At 47.3% G+C, this 19134-nt stretch overlaps 1 protein-coding gene and 1 pseudogene across 1 annotated transcript; both read right to left on the bottom strand.

The window, feature by feature from the left end:
- Positions 1 to 1224: 1224 nt before the first annotated feature.
- LOC112394052 (dixin pseudogene) lies at positions 1225 to 2627 on the bottom strand (annotated as a pseudogene).
- A 1067-nt stretch (positions 2628 to 3694) lies between these two features.
- LOC112393987 (methyltransferase-like protein 7A) lies at positions 3695 to 17048 on the bottom strand. Its single transcript, XM_024736409.1, has 4 exons — positions 17036 to 17048; positions 12396 to 12890; positions 5001 to 5129; positions 3695 to 3726 (listed from the first exon to the last, which is right to left on the bottom strand). Exons 1-4 carry the CDS (start codon positions 17046 to 17048, stop codon positions 3695 to 3697), a joined length of 669 nt encoding a protein of 222 aa, XP_024592177.1.
- Positions 17049 to 19134: the final 2086 nt, after the last annotated feature.

Raw genomic sequence — 19134 nt, 5'->3', positions numbered from 1 at the left:
AGTAATCCTTAGGTTCCCATTCTGGAAGCTTGAGTCAAGCCCAAGTCCTGGAGGAGGGAGGTCACACCGGGGTCAGTTGGTGGACCCAGGCAGGAGGAGGCACATGTCTGGCTGCTACCTTATCATAATGCGATGCCCGTTACCAGTAACTGGGTCTCAGGAGCTGGGAAGGCAGGCCCCTGGGGCTGAATTGAGTACCCCCAGGTCTGTGGGCTGAAGGTGTTGTTGATATGGGCTTTGTGATATGTAGGTGCTTTTCAGATAGAACAGGCTGAAAAGGACCCAGCCAAGCCCTAGAAGGCTTTGCTTTCATAGCTGCTGCTGCTGGGGGTGTGGCCTCTGGTCCTGGGGCTGGGCCCAGCCTGGGGGTGGCCTTATCTCTATCAGAGCTCCTGAATCCAGCTTGTGACGTCCAGAGCCCTGTCTCGGTTCCCCGAGAGCCTCTCCTCTTCATCTAGATATCAGCGATCTCCAATGAAGACCCAGATGAACTTTCTCTAGGCTTTGGTGTATATCTGAGATGTGGAAATTCCTACTTTGAACTCTCTCTCCTATACCCGTGACTCTGGGCAGGGGGTCTGCCCTTCCCTGTCTCTGTAAAATTTGACCGTTCAGCACAATGGACAGTGCCCATGTGTTGGGTCAATCCATTCAACAATTCAGCACCATCCATGTCCAGTCCAAAAAATTCCTGAAGAGTGGGCTTTCATCTTTGGTACCACCTTACGAGTTATTCTTGGTTTGCAATAGCTGCAAAGAAGCAAAAAAGCTGGTACCTTCACCTTGTCTGTGAGTACAAATGCTGGTACTCTGATTGCTGCAACCACTGAGGCCAATTAAAATAATACTGTAACACACAGGAGTGATACATCCAGTTCCCAGGTTCCAGATAAGAGCAGCCATGCCCATATAGGAGGGGATCACCCATCCCCATTGGTTAAGGCCTTCGGTTTGTTGCCCTCAGAGTAGAATAAGACACTGTGTTCCCACGGACAAGGAACTCCACAAGAACCCATGGTCTACTTTTGGACACGGACTTTAAGGACCACACATGCCAGGCACTTCTAGAAACAGGACTGGCCTGCGGCGCTCACACTTGGAGAAGCTTCTGTTTTGGTAGCACAAACTAAGAACTTCTTAGTGTATTCTGGTTTTAGCCTCCTCTCCTGAGTGAAGCAGCCAGGGATTGCCAAGTTCCACAAGCCCTCAATCGAATGCTCAGCATTAATTCTCTCCATGGTCTTCTTACAGCCAGGCTACAGTTTCCCCTTCCCATCCAGGGGTGGCATCCTCATCGTGGAAAGCCTCCTCCTTGACAGTGCCAAACTCGGGATCCAGTGCTTTGACGTGGTACCGATGATTTCCCTCCCGCTCAGTCAACAGCTGCTTTAAGATCCTTCAGTGTCACCTCCCCCAACCTCTTCGGTATATTGACCATGAAGGGCGTAAGTGGTCGGCCAGTGAAACAGAGCACCTTCGTGCAGGCGCTGCTGACAGCTGGAGAGCTCTGTGAGTGAGGCAACTTTGAATGCGGGGGCCAGGACTCCCGGCATTCACTACCTGCTTGAGTTCTGGGTGACTTGCCCCGAACCCTTCTGTCCTGTCTCCTCTGGGTCTCCATGGCGCGTGGGCGCTCCATGAGGCCGGAGATGCCCTGCCCCGAGCTGTCGATGGTGTGGTGCTGAGGGTCGTGGCCACCGAAGCTGCTGCGAAGGCTGCGGAGGGCATCCCGAACGAGCTGCAGGTCGCTGCTCCCTCTGTGAGTGACTGAAGCAGCGCCTTTTCCTGCCACTGGAAGGAGAAAACCATTGCTTTGAGCGCTGTGACTGCTGCAGTGGGTCACCTCCTCCGCCTCTCTTTTCACACAGTGAGTCAAAAGCACGTCTTTGTGTTCCAGCTCCCGCTTCAGATCCACCTGCTGGTAAATGGCCTCAGAGAGTTTCCGAAGTGCTTCCTCCGGCTTGGCCTGGTACTGCTTCAGGAGGCGGTCCTTCTGCCCCAGTTCTTTTTTATATTCTGCCGAGAGCGGATTCCTCTCGTCTAGCTTCCTCTGCAGATCCACGTTCTTGTTGTGCAGCTCATCTTCGTCCATATTTGCCCTCAGCCGTTCTTGTCTGAGCTGAAGGACAGACGTGTCCTGCTGAGTCATCCTTTACCTCCTGGAAGTTTCTGGCTTCTTGTTTATACTTCAGCAGCTCCTTCTTTAGGTCCTGATTCTCCTCCATACTCTGATCCAGACGACTTTGGATTGTAATCAGTTGTTCCTCGGGATTGACTCCTGGTTCACAGAGGGCCAAGGGCCTCTCCCGTTCATCTTCGGGTAAGGATCCATTGAGCAGTAAGGCCTGTAATCCTGATATCATTCTCCTGGCTTCCTCCATTTCTTTTTCCAAATGTTCTTGTTCCAACAGCTGCTCTTCCCATGAAGTCTCCAGATAGGGCCGGGGGCTGCCTGGTCTCCAGTCCCGGGATAATGGAGAGTCTGTCTCCTCTGTTTTGTTCTCTATTCCTTCAGAGGGAATAATCACGAAATCTGCCTTCTCCTCCGACTGGGTTATAATGGAGTCGCTCTTTGCACTGTGGATAGGACTGGGGGAAGTCAGGCATTTGACTTGCGTCCCTCCCATGGTCCCCCTCGTGGCTCCGGCTTCAGCAAGTCGGCTTCCCGGGGTGAAGCGGGAGGCTGAAAGTCACAGCGCTCCCCAATTTGGGCATGTCTCCCCGCGCTGAGGCCCGAAGAACGACTCCACGGGCAGGCCAACTACCAGAGCCGCTCGCCCCGGTGCCGAGAGGGAGGAGGGAGGACAGAGAAGCAGGCATCTCGGCCCCAGGGACGGGGATGCTCCCAGCTCTGAGGCGCCCTGGCCTGGCAACTCAGACACTGCAGCAGCCCGGCCTCGGCGGAAGCCGCCTCCCCTCGCAGGCTGCGGTCCCCGGAAGCGGCATCGCCGCGCGGCTCCGGGCGTGCCCACGGGCGCAGGCATTTAAACCCATCTCCGACCCACCGGAGAAAACCGACATTCAATATTTTCACTACACTGTGCACATCCCCCGTGCCTGGCTTCTTATCGCTAGGAGCCATTGCTTCTTTGAAGCTGGGAACTTACTGGTTTCTAAGGGCATCTAACTATGGCTTACCCATCTCTCAGTAACTAAACACACTCCAGACATTCACATACGACACGTGATTTGGGATGAGATGCCTCAGAGAGCCTTTGCAGGTGGAAAAATGGAGGGAAGTTGTGTGGTGATGGGACTTATCTCTGCCACCTAGACATGCAATAACAAGTCCATTAAATCTCTCTCTCTCTCTCTCTCTCACACACACACACACACACACACACAGAGAGAGAGAGAGAGAAACAAAGCATTCACTGAGCACTGGCTGTGGCCCAGCCCTTATTAGGGACTGGGAAAGAGTGGATAAAACAGTGCCACTTGAGGCTGACTTTGCACAGCTCTCGCCTATAGCAGCTCATATTCACACAGAGGAGATATGTATCGACAAACATTTATTTCTTTTCCATTCTTGAAATTTGCAGAACTCTCTCAGGGAAAACACTAAACCTATTAAAATATGCAAAAAATGAAGCAGCAACTTTGCTGGGTAGCAAAAACCCCAAACCTCACAATCCCTCAGTGACTGGAGGCTGGGACACCTGCTTCAAAGGTAGCCCTTTCCTGGTTCCCCTGTCTACTGCACCAGCAGGGTCCTGCCCACTGCTGCTGGGGACACAACGCTGGGGAATGGCATAAATGTCCAAGGACAACAAAGTTTGGTGACTTTTTATGGATTAAATATATATTTATTGGGACTTCCCTGGTGGTGCAGTGGTTAAGAATCTGCCTGCCAATGCAGGGGACACAGGTTCAAGCCCTGGTGTGGGACAATCCCACATGCCACAGAGCAACGAAGCCCCTGCGCCACAACTACTGAGCCTGTGCTCTAGAGCCCGCGAGCCACAGCTACTGAGCCCGTGTGCTACAACTACTGAAGTCCACGCGCCTAGAGCCCGTGCTCCACAACAAGAGAAGCCACCGCAATGAGAAGCCCACGCACCGCAATGAAGAGTAGCCCCTGCTCACCGCAACTAGAGAAAGCCCGCATGCAGCAACGAAGACCCAATGTAGCCAAAAATAAATAATAAATAAAATAGAAAAAAAAACCACTTTGTGGAAAGACACTTTGGGACCATGTAAATAGCCTGATCCTCACCAAACTTCCTCCACGAGCATCGTTGATGTTTCTTGGTTTAATTATTACTATGATCGTTGACAAATCCAAGATTACTTCTACATTTATTAGTTGGCATCTTCTGTAGGGGAAAAAAAAACCCTTTCTCTACTCCACATTTATTTATCTATCTATCTATCTATTTATTTATTTATATTAGTATAGACTCAGGGATCCCTATTTTATTTATTATTTATCTTGAGGCTCAGATTATCTCAGCTTTGGCCAGTGAGAACCCCTTCAAGCTGGCTTCTGTGTCCTTTTGATATAGTCCCTCCATCCTTTAAGCACTTCCCAACTTTCTGGAACGAGATAGTCCTGACTCATCTTGTGATTTATCTGTCCCAGCCCTAGAATTTGTCATTTCTCAGAGGCAAATTAGTTTCTTTTGGTGGAGGATGGTATCTAGAAACCAAGATCTGGGCAGTAGGTATGCTTACAGCTTTTGAAACGTTGTCAGTGATTTTCTGACTCTTAAGCCAGGAACAGAATGTTACCTTCAAGCTTTAACCTTTTGGACTAGTGACTGCAAAACCTGTTCAGGTGGTGGGCAACATGGACATAATGAGACATTTTTTTTTTTTGGCGGTATGCGGGCCTCTCACTGCTGTGGCCTCTCCCGTTGCGGAGCACAGGCTCCGGATGCACAGGCTCAGCGGCCATGGCTCACGGGCCCAGCCGCTCCGTGGCATGTGGGATCTTCCCGGACCGGGGCACGAACCCGTGTCCCCTGCATCGGCAGGCGGACTCTCAACCACTGCGCCACCAGGGACGCCCCTGGCTCTTTCTTGACAGGTTTCAAATAAGAAGTGTCTAGCTAGGCTGAGGAATTGCTGACTGGAGAAATTCCAGCTAGAATGTTTGGCTGCTGTATGTTCCATGAAGTTAAGGGCATCTCCTGGAGATGGGAATCTATTTTAAATAGTGTGTCTTCATAAATTCACACAAATATTTTGTCTGTTTGATGCATTAAATGGCCAAAGAACAACTTTCATTGGAACTCTATTAAACCAACATCAGTGAGCACCCACTGAGGGTCAGATGCTGGATTAGACAGTGGGGAAATTTGACAGAGCGTCACCTGTCCTTACTCCGGCAGGTCCCACTGTCTACTTGGGGGAGTCACCTGTGGAAAGAAATAAATATGGCAGATTGAACACACATATTTACTCTCCGAAACTCACAAAAACTGCAGTGAAGTTTGTTTGGATAAAAATACAGTTGGTTGTTTTGAAAATGAGAATTCATTTCAACATGATTGATATAATATGGGACGATTTGAGCCTAATGTGAATTTCACATTTGCTTTTGCACAATTTTATATGTAAGGCACATGGGTGAATGTGGATAACTGAGCCACGTAGAAATACACAAAACGCACACAACTCAAACCACTACCACCTGCTTCAGTTCACAACCCACACTCATCCACATTAGCTGTTACAACTTTCCATCAAATTTCAGGTAACCCTCCTCCTGCTAATAACATACAACTCACAAGAACTTCACAATAACTCAAGCTGCAACCCTTCCGGTGCCCATGTCCACAAGCAAATGTCAAGTCTTTTTCCAGGTAAGACGCTTTATTTATTGTAGTCGTTATGTATTTCTTAGCCATTTAATATGTGTAAAACTGTGCTACTGTTTTTATTAGGCTCCTATCTTTTTAACGAGTCACCGATGACGTTTTTGAGTATTGTGTCCCTAACCCCTTTTCCCCTCCATAAGCTCTGTGGTTTTGTTGCATGATTTTGCGCAGTATGGTGATAAAAAAAAAACCTTTTGTTTAAATTGACGTATAGTCGATGTACACATAGTACTGTGATTTTCAGGAATGTGTATATCATGTTATAGCAGAACCGTTGTGTGTAAGACAAAGAAAACAGCAAGGGTTAAGGCAGAACACTTCTGGAAGCTAGAAAGTACAACAAGTTGTAACTGACTGTGAGCTAATAGAAAAATAAATATATTGATCTCTGCCCCCCAACCTCCCATTCCTGGCACAGAGCTCCTAAAACCCTCATAATTCCCTAAGTGATAAGAGCCTTGGGAACATCTTTTGTTCTAATATTTGGTCTTTGACCCTGTCTCTGACACAGGGCTGCTAAAACCCTTGTAAATTCCTAAGTGATAAGAGCCTGAGAAGCATCTTTTGTTCTTTTCAGGAGGCTCTGGGTGAGCTCCAGGATGGCAATCCATGAACAGAAGCTTCCAATTTTTATCTCCGCCCCCCGCCACCGCCATCTTCCAGAGACGGGAGAGGGGTTGGAAATGGAGTTAATAATTGATCACACCTATGTGAGGAAGCCTCCATAAAATCCCAAGAGAAGGGGGTTTGGAGAGCTTCTAAATTGCTGAAAACATCCATGGATGGGGCTGGGGGAGTGATGCAACCCAACTCCATGGGGACAGAAACTCTTGCTCCTGGGACCCTCCCACACCTTGCCCCATGTATTTCTCATCTGGCTGTCCACTGTATCCTTTATCATATCCTTTAATAAACTGGTTAGCATAAATGTTTCCCTGAGTTCTGTGAGTCACTCTAGCAAATTAATGGAACCTGAGGAAGGGGTCGTGGGAACCTCAGATTTATAGCAAATCAACCAGAAGCACACCTGACCACCTGGACTTGTGACTGGTGGCTGAAGGGAGGGGACAATTTTGTGGGACTGAGCCCTTAATCTGTGGGACCTGACCCTATCTCTAGGTGGATAAGTTCCAGAGTGGAGTAAATTGTAGGACATCTGGATGGTGTTGCAGAATTGCTTGGTGTGGGGAAAACTTCCCGTACATTTGGCCACCAGAAGTGTCAGAAGTGAAGTGTTCTGTGTGAGTAGTAAAGGAGACACGTGGGAGGAGAACTCCAGGTTTTTAAATACACTATCTTAGACCCAAGAAAGTTGACTCTTAAGCCAGCTGGGAGAAAGAAGGCATCTACAGAGAGAGCGCTTCAGAAATCTGCATGGATTCTCCTTGGGTCTATGGTTGAGTAACCAGTCTTGTATGCATAGAATGATACTCCATGAGGTTAGGCAAAGAATGACTGGGGAGTTGTAAGCGGAACGATTTTCAGAGCTCATTCAAGTTAGAACCAATCAGAGAGGAGAGTCCTTAACAAACACCCGGGGCACTCAGCAGAGACCCCAGAAGGATCATGTGCTAGTGGAAAGCCCAAGGTAGTCCAGAGTAAAGACTACTCTGAACTTACCCTAACAGAGCTTAACGCTGGGGGACTTAAGATACCTAATTCCAAGACTTAATATAAAGCTACTGTAATTAAGACAGTATGATATTGGCAAAAGGATAGACACATAGACCAATGGAATGGAATAGAATCTAAAAATAGACCCACACATATATGGTCAATTGATATTTGACAAAGACAAAAAGGCAATTCCATGGAGAAAGAATAGTCTTTTCAACAAAGGGTCCTGGAAGAACTGGGTATCCATTTAAAAAAAAAAGAATTTGATGCATTACACAAGAACGAACTATAAATGGATCATAGACATTAACATAAAAGGTAAAACTATATAACTTCCAAAAGAAAGCATAAGAGAAAATCTTTACAATTTTGGGGTAGAGAGAGAGTTCTTTGCTAAGAAACAAAAAGCATGAAGCATAAAAGAAAACATTTGATAAACCAGATTTCATCAAAATAAAACCTTTTGCTTTTCAAAAGACATAATTAAGTAAATCAAAAGTCAAGTCAGCCTGGTAGAAAATATTCATAGTTTATATATTTGACAACGGACTTGAATGTAGAATACAGAAAGAACACTTACAACTTGGTAAGAAGACAAATAGCCCAGTTTAAAAATGGGTAGATTATTTGATCATACACATCACAGAATAAGATGCATGAATGGCTGGTAAGCACATGAAAATATGCTTAATGTTATTAATTATTAGGGAAATCAAATTAAAACCACAGTGAGATCCACTAAACCCCCATTAGAATTATTGATAATATCAAGTATTAGTGAGTGTGTGGAGCAATTAGAATGTTCATGTTTTGATGGTAGAAAAGTAAAATCGCATAACCACTTTGGAAAATCACATTGCAGTTTCTTATCAAGTTAAACATATATTTACTTATGACCCAGCAACTCCACTTCTAGGTATTTATTTACCCAAGAGAAATGAAAATGTATGTCCATAAAAACTGCATGTAGAAGAGCTCTCGTATCAGGTATTCAATATAGCCCCAAATGGGAAAGAACTCAAATGTCCATAAAAGGTATGGATTGTGCTATATTCATGTGATGGAGTGCTACTCAGCGATAAAAAGAAATGAAGTCTTACCCATGCAACAGCATGGATGAATCTCAAAAAATTTATGTTGAGCAAAAAAGCTAGACACTAAAGAGTACTTACTGTATAATTCTATTTATATGAAATTCTAGAAGAGACATCTATTCTATAGTGACAGAAAAGAGATGAGTGTTTGCTTGGGGACTAGGGTTGTGGGCATTGATTATAAAGAGGCACAAGGAGATCCTTTGCGGGTAATGGGTATGTTCTATATCTTTATTTTGGTGGTGGCTACACGAGTGTATACCTTTATCAAAACAGATCCAACTGTACACTTAAAATGGATGCATTTTATTGTATGCAAATTGTACTTCAATAAAATTGATTTAAAAAATCTAGAAGATTGGTTGAAATCTATTTATGAGCCATTGGACCTTGGAATCCCCTCCCCTCCTCAGAACAGCCAGACACTGTTCCTCCCCACCTCCACAGAGGACTTCAGTTTTATTCTCTGGAGTTGGTTAAACAGAGGGTCTTTATAACAAGGCACAGTGGGGCATAGACACCTTACTGAAAAGATGGTGAATGAAGTAAAGTTTACAAGCAAGTGCTGAGACCCCCAGCCCTCTTCTCTCATTTGTTTTCCAGAATGATAGAAGTCAGACTTACAGATTCCAGGAAGGGGTTTGGAAGATTTTTCTGACCAGCTGCAAAGGAAAGACCCAGAACACTGTTACTGGAATCTCTCCATGTGAATAGCTTAGCTAGCTCACTCTACAGAGAGCTTAGCATTGACATGCTTCATGCACGCTCATGGAGCTCTTAGTGCTGCCTCTGGAAATGTGAGTAATCAGTCACGGACCGATAGTCATCTGAGAAGAGCCTCCAACATAAAAACTGAAGCTCAGAAAACAAACAGGAAAAAAAACCTGGAGGAAGCAGAGACTAACTAGGGAGATGAAAATATTAAAACTAAAAATCTCCCTTTTATTAGTATTTTCAAAGAAAAAGAGAAGATAGATTATTCTTGAAACAAGAACAGGATACAATACAAACATGCCTAGTTAGAAAAAAAAATCAGCCCTTGGAAATATAAAAACTATGATAGCAGAAATGAAAACTTGTGTAAATTATTTTGCAAAGAATATGAAGGAAGTTTAGAAAATAGAGAAAAAGGGTAAAGATAAGGGAAATAGGACACCAAAGATAAGAAAGGTAGGGAACCAGTTCAAAGAGGTCCAGCATTTAAGTAAGAAGAGTCCCAGAAAGAGAGAACAAGGAAAATATAAGGGGAGGAAAAAAAGAGAAAGAATCCCAGAAAAACTTCCAGAACTGAAGGACATAAGTTTGCAGGTTGAAATGGACCACTAAATCTCCAACAGATAACAAATCATTTTACGGGGAACAGAGAAGACTCTACAAACTTACAGAGAGGAGAAAAGTTTCATATACAGAATCTAGAATCAGAATGACTTCAAACTTGTCAGCAGTAATATTAGCAGCCAGAAGACAATGAAAACCATAAAAATTTTGAGGGAAAACATTTTCCAACTCAGAATTCTATAGCTGTACAAACTATGAATTAGTTTGAGCCCGTGTCCCCTGCATCGGCAGGCGGACTCTCAACCACTGCGCCACCAGGGAAGCCCTCAATTACTTTTGAGTATAAAGAACATTCAGACATGCATTTTATCAACACATTTACCTCACCTTTCTCAGAAAGCTGGAGGATATGCTCTATCAAAACTAAGGGGTAAACTAAGAAAGAGGAAGAGATAGAATGCAGGAAACAGGGATTCAAGTGCAAGAGAGAAAATAAGGGGTCCATCCATCTTTCGATCTATCTATATCTGGGGCATACTGGGAAAATGGTGGCTGAAGTGGGGAAGGGAGACTTTCTTTTTCCCATTGTCCTGCTGGGATACTCAACCAATAGGATAAAAAGCTAACCATCTAGGGCTTCCCTGGTGGCGCAGTGGTTGAGAGTCCGCCTGCCGATACAGGGGACACGGGTTCGTGCCCCGATCCGGGAGGATCCCACATGCCGTGGAGTGGCTGGGCCCGTGAGCCATGGCCGCTGAGCCTGCGCGTCCGGAGCCTGTGCTCCGCAATGGGAGAGGCCACAACAGTGAGAGGCCCGCGTACCGGAAAAAAAAAGAAAAAGCTAACCAGCTAATGAGTGGTTGGGGGAAGTTTGGTTTCTTGCTGGACCCCAGAGGAGATACATCAGAAGCTTTGAGTTCTTAGAACACTAGACCCTGGTGAAATTTCAGAACTTTAAAAAAAAAAAAAAAAGAGTGAAAATCCTAAAAATGCCCAGACATAAAACAATCAACAACAAAAACAGGTTATCTGAAAAGGAAAGAGAATTATACTGGCACTGAAGTTATCAGCTACAACTTGGAAAGCCCGAGGGCCATGGAAAAGACTCACAGCTTCCAGGGGGAAGGAATCTTGGCCAAAATATTGTTAAAGTATTAGGGTAGAAGGCAGACATTTTCAGATCTGCAAGATCCATGAACCATTTCTCAGGAACCTATTCAAGAAGGTAGTTAAGACAAATGAAAATTAAATTTGAATGAAAATAGAGACATCTCAAGATAAAAGAAGACCAAAAGCATATCAAGCAGTGGAGAGCAATAAATCTAGTAAAATCTATAGCAAGTAAATGGATGATGATAAACTGACTTTTAACTATGCTATAAATTAGAAAAGATCTTTGAAATAGAAGACAAGGGGAAAAATCCTTAGCAGAAAGTTGAACTTAAAATGACAGATTATTTCAACCAACCCCAGGAGATGGGATAGAGAGATGATGGTGTTGAGAGGAAAGAGGGGATGAGGATTTGGAAATAAAAAACAAAATAGGTGGAGGGTGTCACATGACTATATACTTTTGGTATGTTGATGGGGAAGTACTGGTTCAAATATAACTTGAAATCCGAAAGTAATTATTAGTAAACTTGAGATAGATAGAAAAACTGCCAAACACCAGAGAGGAGAAACATGAATTAAAAAAAGAAAAAACCATAAGGACACCCACTAACATAGTGACTAACAGGGACAGGTAAGGGGACTGGGATTTAAGGAAGTGAAGGGAGAACTTTCATTTTTCCCTCTATGTTCTTCTTGAATTTTTGAATTCTTTTAAACAAGTAAGACACATTGATTAATTGCCTTTATAATTAAAGATAATGACGTAAGGAACTCTGAAAAGTTAACAGAGGTCAAAGATGCAAGGTGATACCATCTGCAATGTCATCGGAGAACTGCTCTGCCCCGACTCTCCCTTTCTTTCCCAGCATAGTTGTTCATTTTCTACAAATGATGAATGACTGTTGCTTGAGGAAAGGGCTAGAGAATGGTATGTAGATAACTCCTGAGGCCCCAAGGTGAAAAATGAAGAATATATGCTATAAATGAAGATGGCTATCTGTGCACTTAACGCGTTCTCATTTGTTGCAGAAGGGAGACGCTCTGGCAGCCCTCCGGGAGACTCAGTGTTCTCATTGTTAGAAAATTGGAGTCTGTGGTGGGACTTAGGTGACCCCAGGTTGGAAGCCACTAGAGGGATGGCCTGGTGAGATCTCTGGCCTAGGTCTTCTTAACCTAGAAGTTAGGGCACCTGGATTTTTGTTGTGTCTCTGCCATTTTTATGAGCCATCTGTCTTTGTGCGAGTCATTTAACCTCTCTGAGGCTCATTTCTCACCCCGGAAAGATAGTGCTGCTACAGAGTCAGCATTCTTTAAATGTTTGTTGAATAGATCAATGATCAAAGGAATGAATGAAGTGGCTTGTCTAAGGCCCGTGGGAGCCGTACCTGAAGCCCACAGGCGTCTATGCAGCCCGATGCTCTAGCGGCTTAACACGCAGTGAAGGTGGTCCCTCCCTACTCACGCCCCGCACTCACCGGCCTCTGCACTCTGCACACATCCTGGAGGATCTGCTCCTGGTTCTTCACGGAGCACAGGACCAGTGTGCAGACCACCACATCCATGGAGTCGTCGGCCACCTGGTGCAGGTCCTCCCCGGCAGCCACCAGGAAGTGCTCAAACTGCAGGTGTCGGTTCTCAGCAATGCTCTTGATCAAGAACTTCTCAAAGTTGGGGTTGGGATCAATACAGGTCACCCGGCATCCAGGCGGGTAGAACTTGAAGTTGGGCCCTGTGCCACAGCCCAGCTCCAGCAGGGAGAGCTTCCCGGAGGGGCCTGCGAACTCCTGTAGATTGCTGAGGAGCTCCTGCTTCTTGCTCGCCACCTGTTCGTTGTACATCACAGTAAACCTTGCCAAGAAGTAGGGGAGCGATTTTTTGCATATCCGGTTCCTCAAGCCCAGGAAGTCCAGCAGGTACATGGGAAATGCCAGGATGCAGACGGAAAGAAAGAGAGGGTGGGTGAGGACTGCCAGGGGCAGCGTGCAGGAAAGAGAGCCATGGGGACGGGTGGAGGAATGGGAGCGGGGTGGGGGGTGACGCCACCCCCTCGGGGAATGGAACACCCTGTAAACCCCCCAGTAGCACCGAGTCGTCAAATGAAGGACACATCAAGGGGAGTGGTGTCTCAAGTCTCAACCTCCTTGGGCTCCTACCAGAAAAGACACGGTAGGAATCACCACGGGCAGGTGCTCCAACTCCCGCTTACTGAGCCCTTAAGTACATTTTCCACATTATCTTCTTCAATGCTTAAAAGGACTCATGAGACAGACACTCTTAATCCCCCATTTTACAGAAGGAGAAACTGGGTCTCACAGAAGGTAGCTGCAAGGTCGTGTAGCTGGGAAGCGCAGCCAAGTCAGAGTCCCCATCTTTCACCTGGAGCTGCCTGGTTTCCCTGGAGACTGCTGATCTCCTTTAGGGAGAGTCACTGTCACGCGGACTGAGATCAGAGAAAGTGCGTGCATAGGATGATTGGGTAGAGCATTTGGTGAGAAGAGCCCCACAGAATGTTCTGGAAGCAGAAATAGCCATTCTCTTAGAGTCTAGAAACGTCTCTGAACTAGCCTGCTCTGCCCACACCTTGGAATATCTAGATCCTTGTCCACCCTTAGCTGATTCCTGCCATAGACGAGGGCGTTTGTCCTCTACGCCAGGGCTGGATACCGTGCAGCCCACTCTTAAATCCATCTTCCACCTCCACCCGCCTCGCTCCCTTAATTAGCTCCGCCCCCCTCTCATACTTAACATCTCTCTTTGCGGCCCTTCTCCTTCTCCTCTGCCAATCTGTCTGCTCAAGTCTCTTATCCTACAATAATCCTTTCCTTGAGTTTTCTTTCCTTTCAAGCTAATTTCCCGTCTCGCTTCCTCTTACTGCCAAGGCTCCGTTAGAAATTGTGTTCAGCAGTCACAGTTTCCGCGTCCTTAACTCATTCAGACCTCAGCCCACTGACATTCGGCTTCTACCCCCTACAGCGCCAATGAACGTGCATGCAGACAAATGGAAGGCCGTCAGAGGGAGGGGAGGAACAGGGGAGAAGGAGAGGGTGACTGTACTAGGGAGTGGTGGCCACGGAATGGAAGCCTGTATCTGAGGAGGTGCGGGACGCTGGCATCCAGGGCGCAGGTGGAGAGACAATCTGTCCTCAGAGCCTGGAGGCAGAGAGAAAAGATGGGTGCGGAGGTAAGTTCAGCTGGGGGAAAGAAGGTAAGAAAGTTCCTTTGCTTTATTACAAAGTGAATCAGTTATACATATACATATGCTCCCATATCTCCTCCCTCTTGCATCTCCCTCCCTCCCACCCTCCCTATCCCACCCCTCTAGGTGGTCACAAAGCACCGAGCTGATCTCCCTGTGCTATGCAGCTGCTTCCCACTAGCTATCTATTTTACGTTTGGTAGTGTATATATGTCCATGCCACTCTCTCGCTTTGTCACAGCTCACCCTTCCTCCTCCCCACATCCTCAAGTCCATTCTCTAGTAGGTCTGTGTCTTTATTCCCGTATATATGGTAAGAGAGTTTTTAACCAGAGGGCTTTGATTTTCTCAATGAAGAAGAAGGCTATGATCTATTGCTGAGAACGAGGGGTGTAGGGTACAGGGTTGGCGATAGGAAGAGAGTAAAGAAACTTTGAAGCAGCAACCAGGGGGACTGGGAGAAATTGCTGACCAAAGGCAGAGAGAAGCCTTTAGTAGCAAAGAGGATGCAGGTGAGCCTGGAGACTGTGAGTCAGTGGTGACACCGGATCTTGAAGATATGGTTTTCTTCACGAGGCATTGCAGTTTAGAGCAGAGAAGGTCAGCATTTAGGCTAAACAGGGCTGGGGGTCTATCCAGGTGTAGGAGACTGAAGGGTAGGGGCCAGAGAAGGAGGGGTACAAGGAGTCCAAGCTGGAAAGAAAGTGTGAAGGAGGGTAGGGGGGTTAGAAAATGGAATGATTAGGTTCAGGACTGGACAAGCTGGTGTGGCTGAAGAACCCAACTGCTGAAAGTCAGAGAGTTATGAATGGTACCGTGGTGTGAGATCAGAGTTTGAAACTTCAGAGACGAACCAGTTTAGGGTCTAGAGAGGGGACAAGGGCAGAGACAAGAGAAAAAGGATGAACGTGAAAGTCACTGGAACTGAGGAGCTAAGGAATGATCAGGCTAAGATGCTGAGTGGGTCACGTGCCTGGAGATGAGGGTGCCGGGGTGAAGAGGATCACACAGGACCAGGTGCCAGAGTCCCTGGTGAGTGTGAGGGAGTGGCCAGGGGATTAGGAGGTGACTGTGGGGCCCGCAGGGACCAGCCACAGGGGAGGGGATGGACGTGGTATAGCATGAGGCTCCTGGGACATTTAAAAAAGTACAGTGAGTTTGTACAATCCATATATAAAGGTAAAATTTCAATCAGTATATAAAGGCTTTTTTTTTCAATAGATAGCATTCCTCTGAATGTATGTAGCCCAATGCATTGAATCACATCCCACTGATGGGCATTTATGTTGTTTCCTGTTTTTCTCTAGTATAAAATAATGGAGGTACAGACCACATGTATGTGCGCACTTTTGGTGAGAACATCTGTAGGATAAGCTCGTGGCAGTGAATGTACTTGATCAAGGACAAGTGTATTCATTTTATTTGTTTTGTTTATTGAGGTAAAGGCAAATGTCTTTAATTTTGATAGCTATTGCCAACTTGCCCTCTAAAGAAGATGCGACAATAGATGACCCCGCGCACAAAGGACAGAACTTTCTGTTACCCACACACTTTCCAACACTGTTAGCAAACTAGTCTTTGATAATCTGACAGGTGCAAATGGCTTTTTATTGCTATTCTGTGGCATTTCTTCAATTTGAATGAAGTTGAGTATTTTTTTTTTCATATTTACTATTTGATTTTGTTTCTTTCTTTTCTTTTTTAATAAGTTACCTAGTAGTTCAAACTGCCAAGGTTCAAATCCTGGCTTTTCTACGTACTAGCTGTGTGACCACGGGCCATTTACTTAAATTCGTTGTGTTTCAATTTCTTCTTAAAATGAGATAATAACATACACTATGCGAAGTGCTTAGAACAGAGCCAGGCACATGCTAAGTAAGTACTCTATAAGCATTGGCTGATAATATCCACGTCTGTTGCCCACTTTTCTGCTGCGTTGTCTTTTCCTTATGGATTTGTCTCTTCTGGAAAGCCTGTTGGCTGTCATATATGTGTTTTGTCATTTGACTTTATTTTTAAAAAATTTTTTTGCGGTACGCGGGCCTCTCACCGCTGTGGCCTCTCCCGTTGCGGAGCACAGGCTCTGGACACGCAGGCTCAGCGGCCATGGCTCACGGGCCCAGCCGCTCCGCGGCATGTGGGATCTTCCCGGACCGGGGCACGAACCCGTGTCCCCTGCATCGGCAGGTGGACTCTCAACCACTGCGCCACCAGGGAAGCCCCTTGACTTTATTTTTAAGATATTACATTCCATGAGAAGATATTACATGGCTTTTGTTATGACTGCAATCATTGGAATTCCAAGACAATGAAAACACATTATGCCTTAAATATTTGATACTTTAGGAATTTGAGGAGGTGTTTTGAGGGGTTGGACAATGAGTAATGGAGCCAGAAAGAATGTCTCCCCCACCTCTCCAGAGAGGACCAGCCACTTCCAGCTTTGAGGGCTGCAGGACCGTGGTATCTAGACAGGTTTAGTGACATCAAGCAGGGCTGCGGAACTTGGGCTGCTTGTTTGTTCACAGCTGGGTCCAGAGGTGCAAGGGAGGCCAGGAGGGCAGTGGGAGGACAAGTGATGTGCATGGCGGGTGTGTGTGTGTGTGTGTGTGTGTGTGTGTCTGTGTGTGTGTCTGTGTCTGTGTGACAGAACGCTACAGAGATGGAAGCGAGCCTCTGGATTACGGAAGGACAACTACGAAAGGCTTTGGAAATGAATTCATCTCAAGATTATGCCCGGAATCTCCTCACAGGGTCTCTGTGAGGCCAGCAGAGGCATGGGCTGGTGGGAGACTGGGTTTAGATGAACCAATGGACGGGGCAGTCTTGTGGGGCAGGAATTTGATCCTCGGCCTCTTGGTGTTGACACTCCTCGTGAAGCCCTCCAGAGGGCGTTTCTGGGGGCAGCCTGGCACCCAGCGGGCTCATGGCGTTGGCCTAGGAATGGAGAGACAGGAAGAGACTGGTGAGGGCTGGAGCCACCAGGAGCGCTTGGGGGAGGGGATGGGGAGGCGATGGGCGGATCCTGGGTGGGTCTGGAATGGGGAAATGTGGCCGGAGGCGAGGCTGCATCCTGGGCCTGAAAAGCCCACAGGCCGTTTCCCCTTTGTAGTGTCCTCCCAGCTCCCTCTCCCCACGAACCTGAGGATTTCATCTCTGGTGAAGAAGCTGTGGCCCAGGGTGGGGCAGCGACTTATTCAGGGTCAAAAACATTGCCTTGCCAGAGTTCCCAGGCCAGGCTCTAGGGAAGCAATGGGGGTGGCAGGGAAGGGAGGGATTCCTGGCATGGGCAGGGCAGAGCCTCCAGAGGGCAGATCCAGGTTGGGGGGGGGCAGCTGTGGAACTTGGGTGGGTTTAGGGGGTGGAGGGCTAGGGGGCTGGGGTAGGAGGGAGTGGGGAAAAGAGGATGAGCGCTGAAAGGTAAGGACTTTGGAGTGTATGAGTGTGTGTGTGTGTGTGTGATGTATGTATGTGTGTATGTGTATGTGTTCATGTGAGTGATGTGGTGTGTGTGTGTGTGTAAGTGATATGGTGTGTATGTGTATGCATGTGTGGGAGTGTTTATGTATGCATATGTGTATGTGTGTATGTGTGTGATGTGGTGTGTGTATGTGTCTCTCTTTCTCTCTCCCTCTCTCTCTCTCACACACACACCCTGCAGCAGACACACTGAAAGGTCTCCTTGGGCATCCCTCAGCCTCTGGCCTGAGCTGTCCCAACACCAATATGGAGGAGAGGGAGGGGAAGGGGCCTGGGTCTCCACTGTGATCACTGAGAAGGGGCTTCTGTGCGTTAGTCCTCCTTGTCTAACTGAAATGGAAACCAGGAAGGGCATTCCATCCCCAGCCTCCTCCACTCAAGCCCCAAGGGCTTGGTCTGAAGTGACAACCTGGCCAGCTCACTGGGCGGGACTAGAGGTGGACTAAAGGTGACAACAGTCCTGTCGGCTGTCTTTTCCAAAGGCTCCTCAGGCTGCCCCTCTAGCAGAGCTAGCAGCACATTTGTCCCCGTCTTGGGCTGGGTTTGAAACTGTTGGGAATTGTTTGGTGGCTGCTTCAGGTGGGGGAGATGATGAGAGCTGGGGACGTTTAAACAGGAAAGTGGCAGGGGTGGGGAATGGGGAGGAGTGTCTGAGGGCAAATACAAGCACGTTGCACAGACATTCGTACAAAGGCGTGCAAGCATGTATTCACAGACACACTTATCCCCCTGCCCCCCACCGGAACATAGAAGCCCACTTGTATAAGTACATTCACAGACATGCAGACACATATGTAAACACACATGCCTAGGGTGTGCACACAGCCAAGCCCAGGGCAGGTGCGTACACACAAAAGTGTACAGACATTCACACAAAGTGTCTCAAATACACACAGGCGTCCCCTTCCTCTCCAGGGACAAATAAACTAAGTGGACAGGAACGTGATCGGGCGGGGGGAAGTGCAGGCCCAGAGTAACCATCACCGGAAGATGTCTCTACTGGAGTGCGGAGGAGAGGGGCGAGAGTGGGGTCATGCCCCACTTGGCGCGGTCTCTGTATGCAAATGAGGCGTGGGGACACGTGGCCAGGGAAACCAGTCCACCCAGGCCCACCTTGCGGTCAGCTTACTCAGGAGCCGAGCTCTCTCAAGGAGGAGCTGGACTTGGGACGGAGGCTGTCGGGGAACGCCTTTCTGGCTCTCAGTAGCTTGGGGAGGGGACTGGGGGCTGACTCCTGGGCTAGAGCGTTTTGACCACCCCTTCCCCCAATCTTTTACCACTTGATCTTTCTGCTCTTGTCTCAGGAATCTGGATCTTCTTCACTCCATCCCCAAGCCTCCTCCAGGGAGCCTTCCCTGACTGAGCCCGTTGTAGATCGACTGGGACCGCTGTCTTTCACCGCTCTCTGCGTCCGCCTGCATCAAGGGGTCTGAGCCTCTACAGCCTTCCTCCCCACTCTGGACGGTACAGGCTTGGACCGAAAGCCTGGGCCTCGGAGGGGTGGACGGCGCGATGGCGGAAGCGCGGCCCCGAG

Source organism: Neophocaena asiaeorientalis, unplaced genomic scaffold, assembly GCF_003031525.2.
Source record: "Neophocaena asiaeorientalis asiaeorientalis breed wild unplaced genomic scaffold, Neophocaena_asiaeorientalis_V1.1 scaffold134, whole genome shotgun sequence".
In the NCBI taxonomy this organism is placed as follows: Eukaryota; Metazoa; Chordata; class Mammalia; order Artiodactyla; family Phocoenidae; genus Neophocaena; species Neophocaena asiaeorientalis.
Note: the sequence above shows the minus strand (reverse complement) of the source record. Positions and strands in the feature narration are given on the sequence as shown.

Bases quoted from the DNA above. Each gene is read 5' to 3' on its own strand.
- LOC112393987 (XM_024736409.1), bottom strand. The intron at 5,130-12,395 runs GTGCGGGGCGTG...CATCTCCAGGAG, and splicing joins CAGAGTGCAGAGGCCGGTGA to ATGCCCTTAACTTCATGGAA. The intron at 3,727-5,000 runs GTGGCGCAGTGG...TTGTGTCCCCAG, and splicing joins AAGAGCCAGGGGCGTCCCTG to CAGCAGTGGGCAGGACCCTG.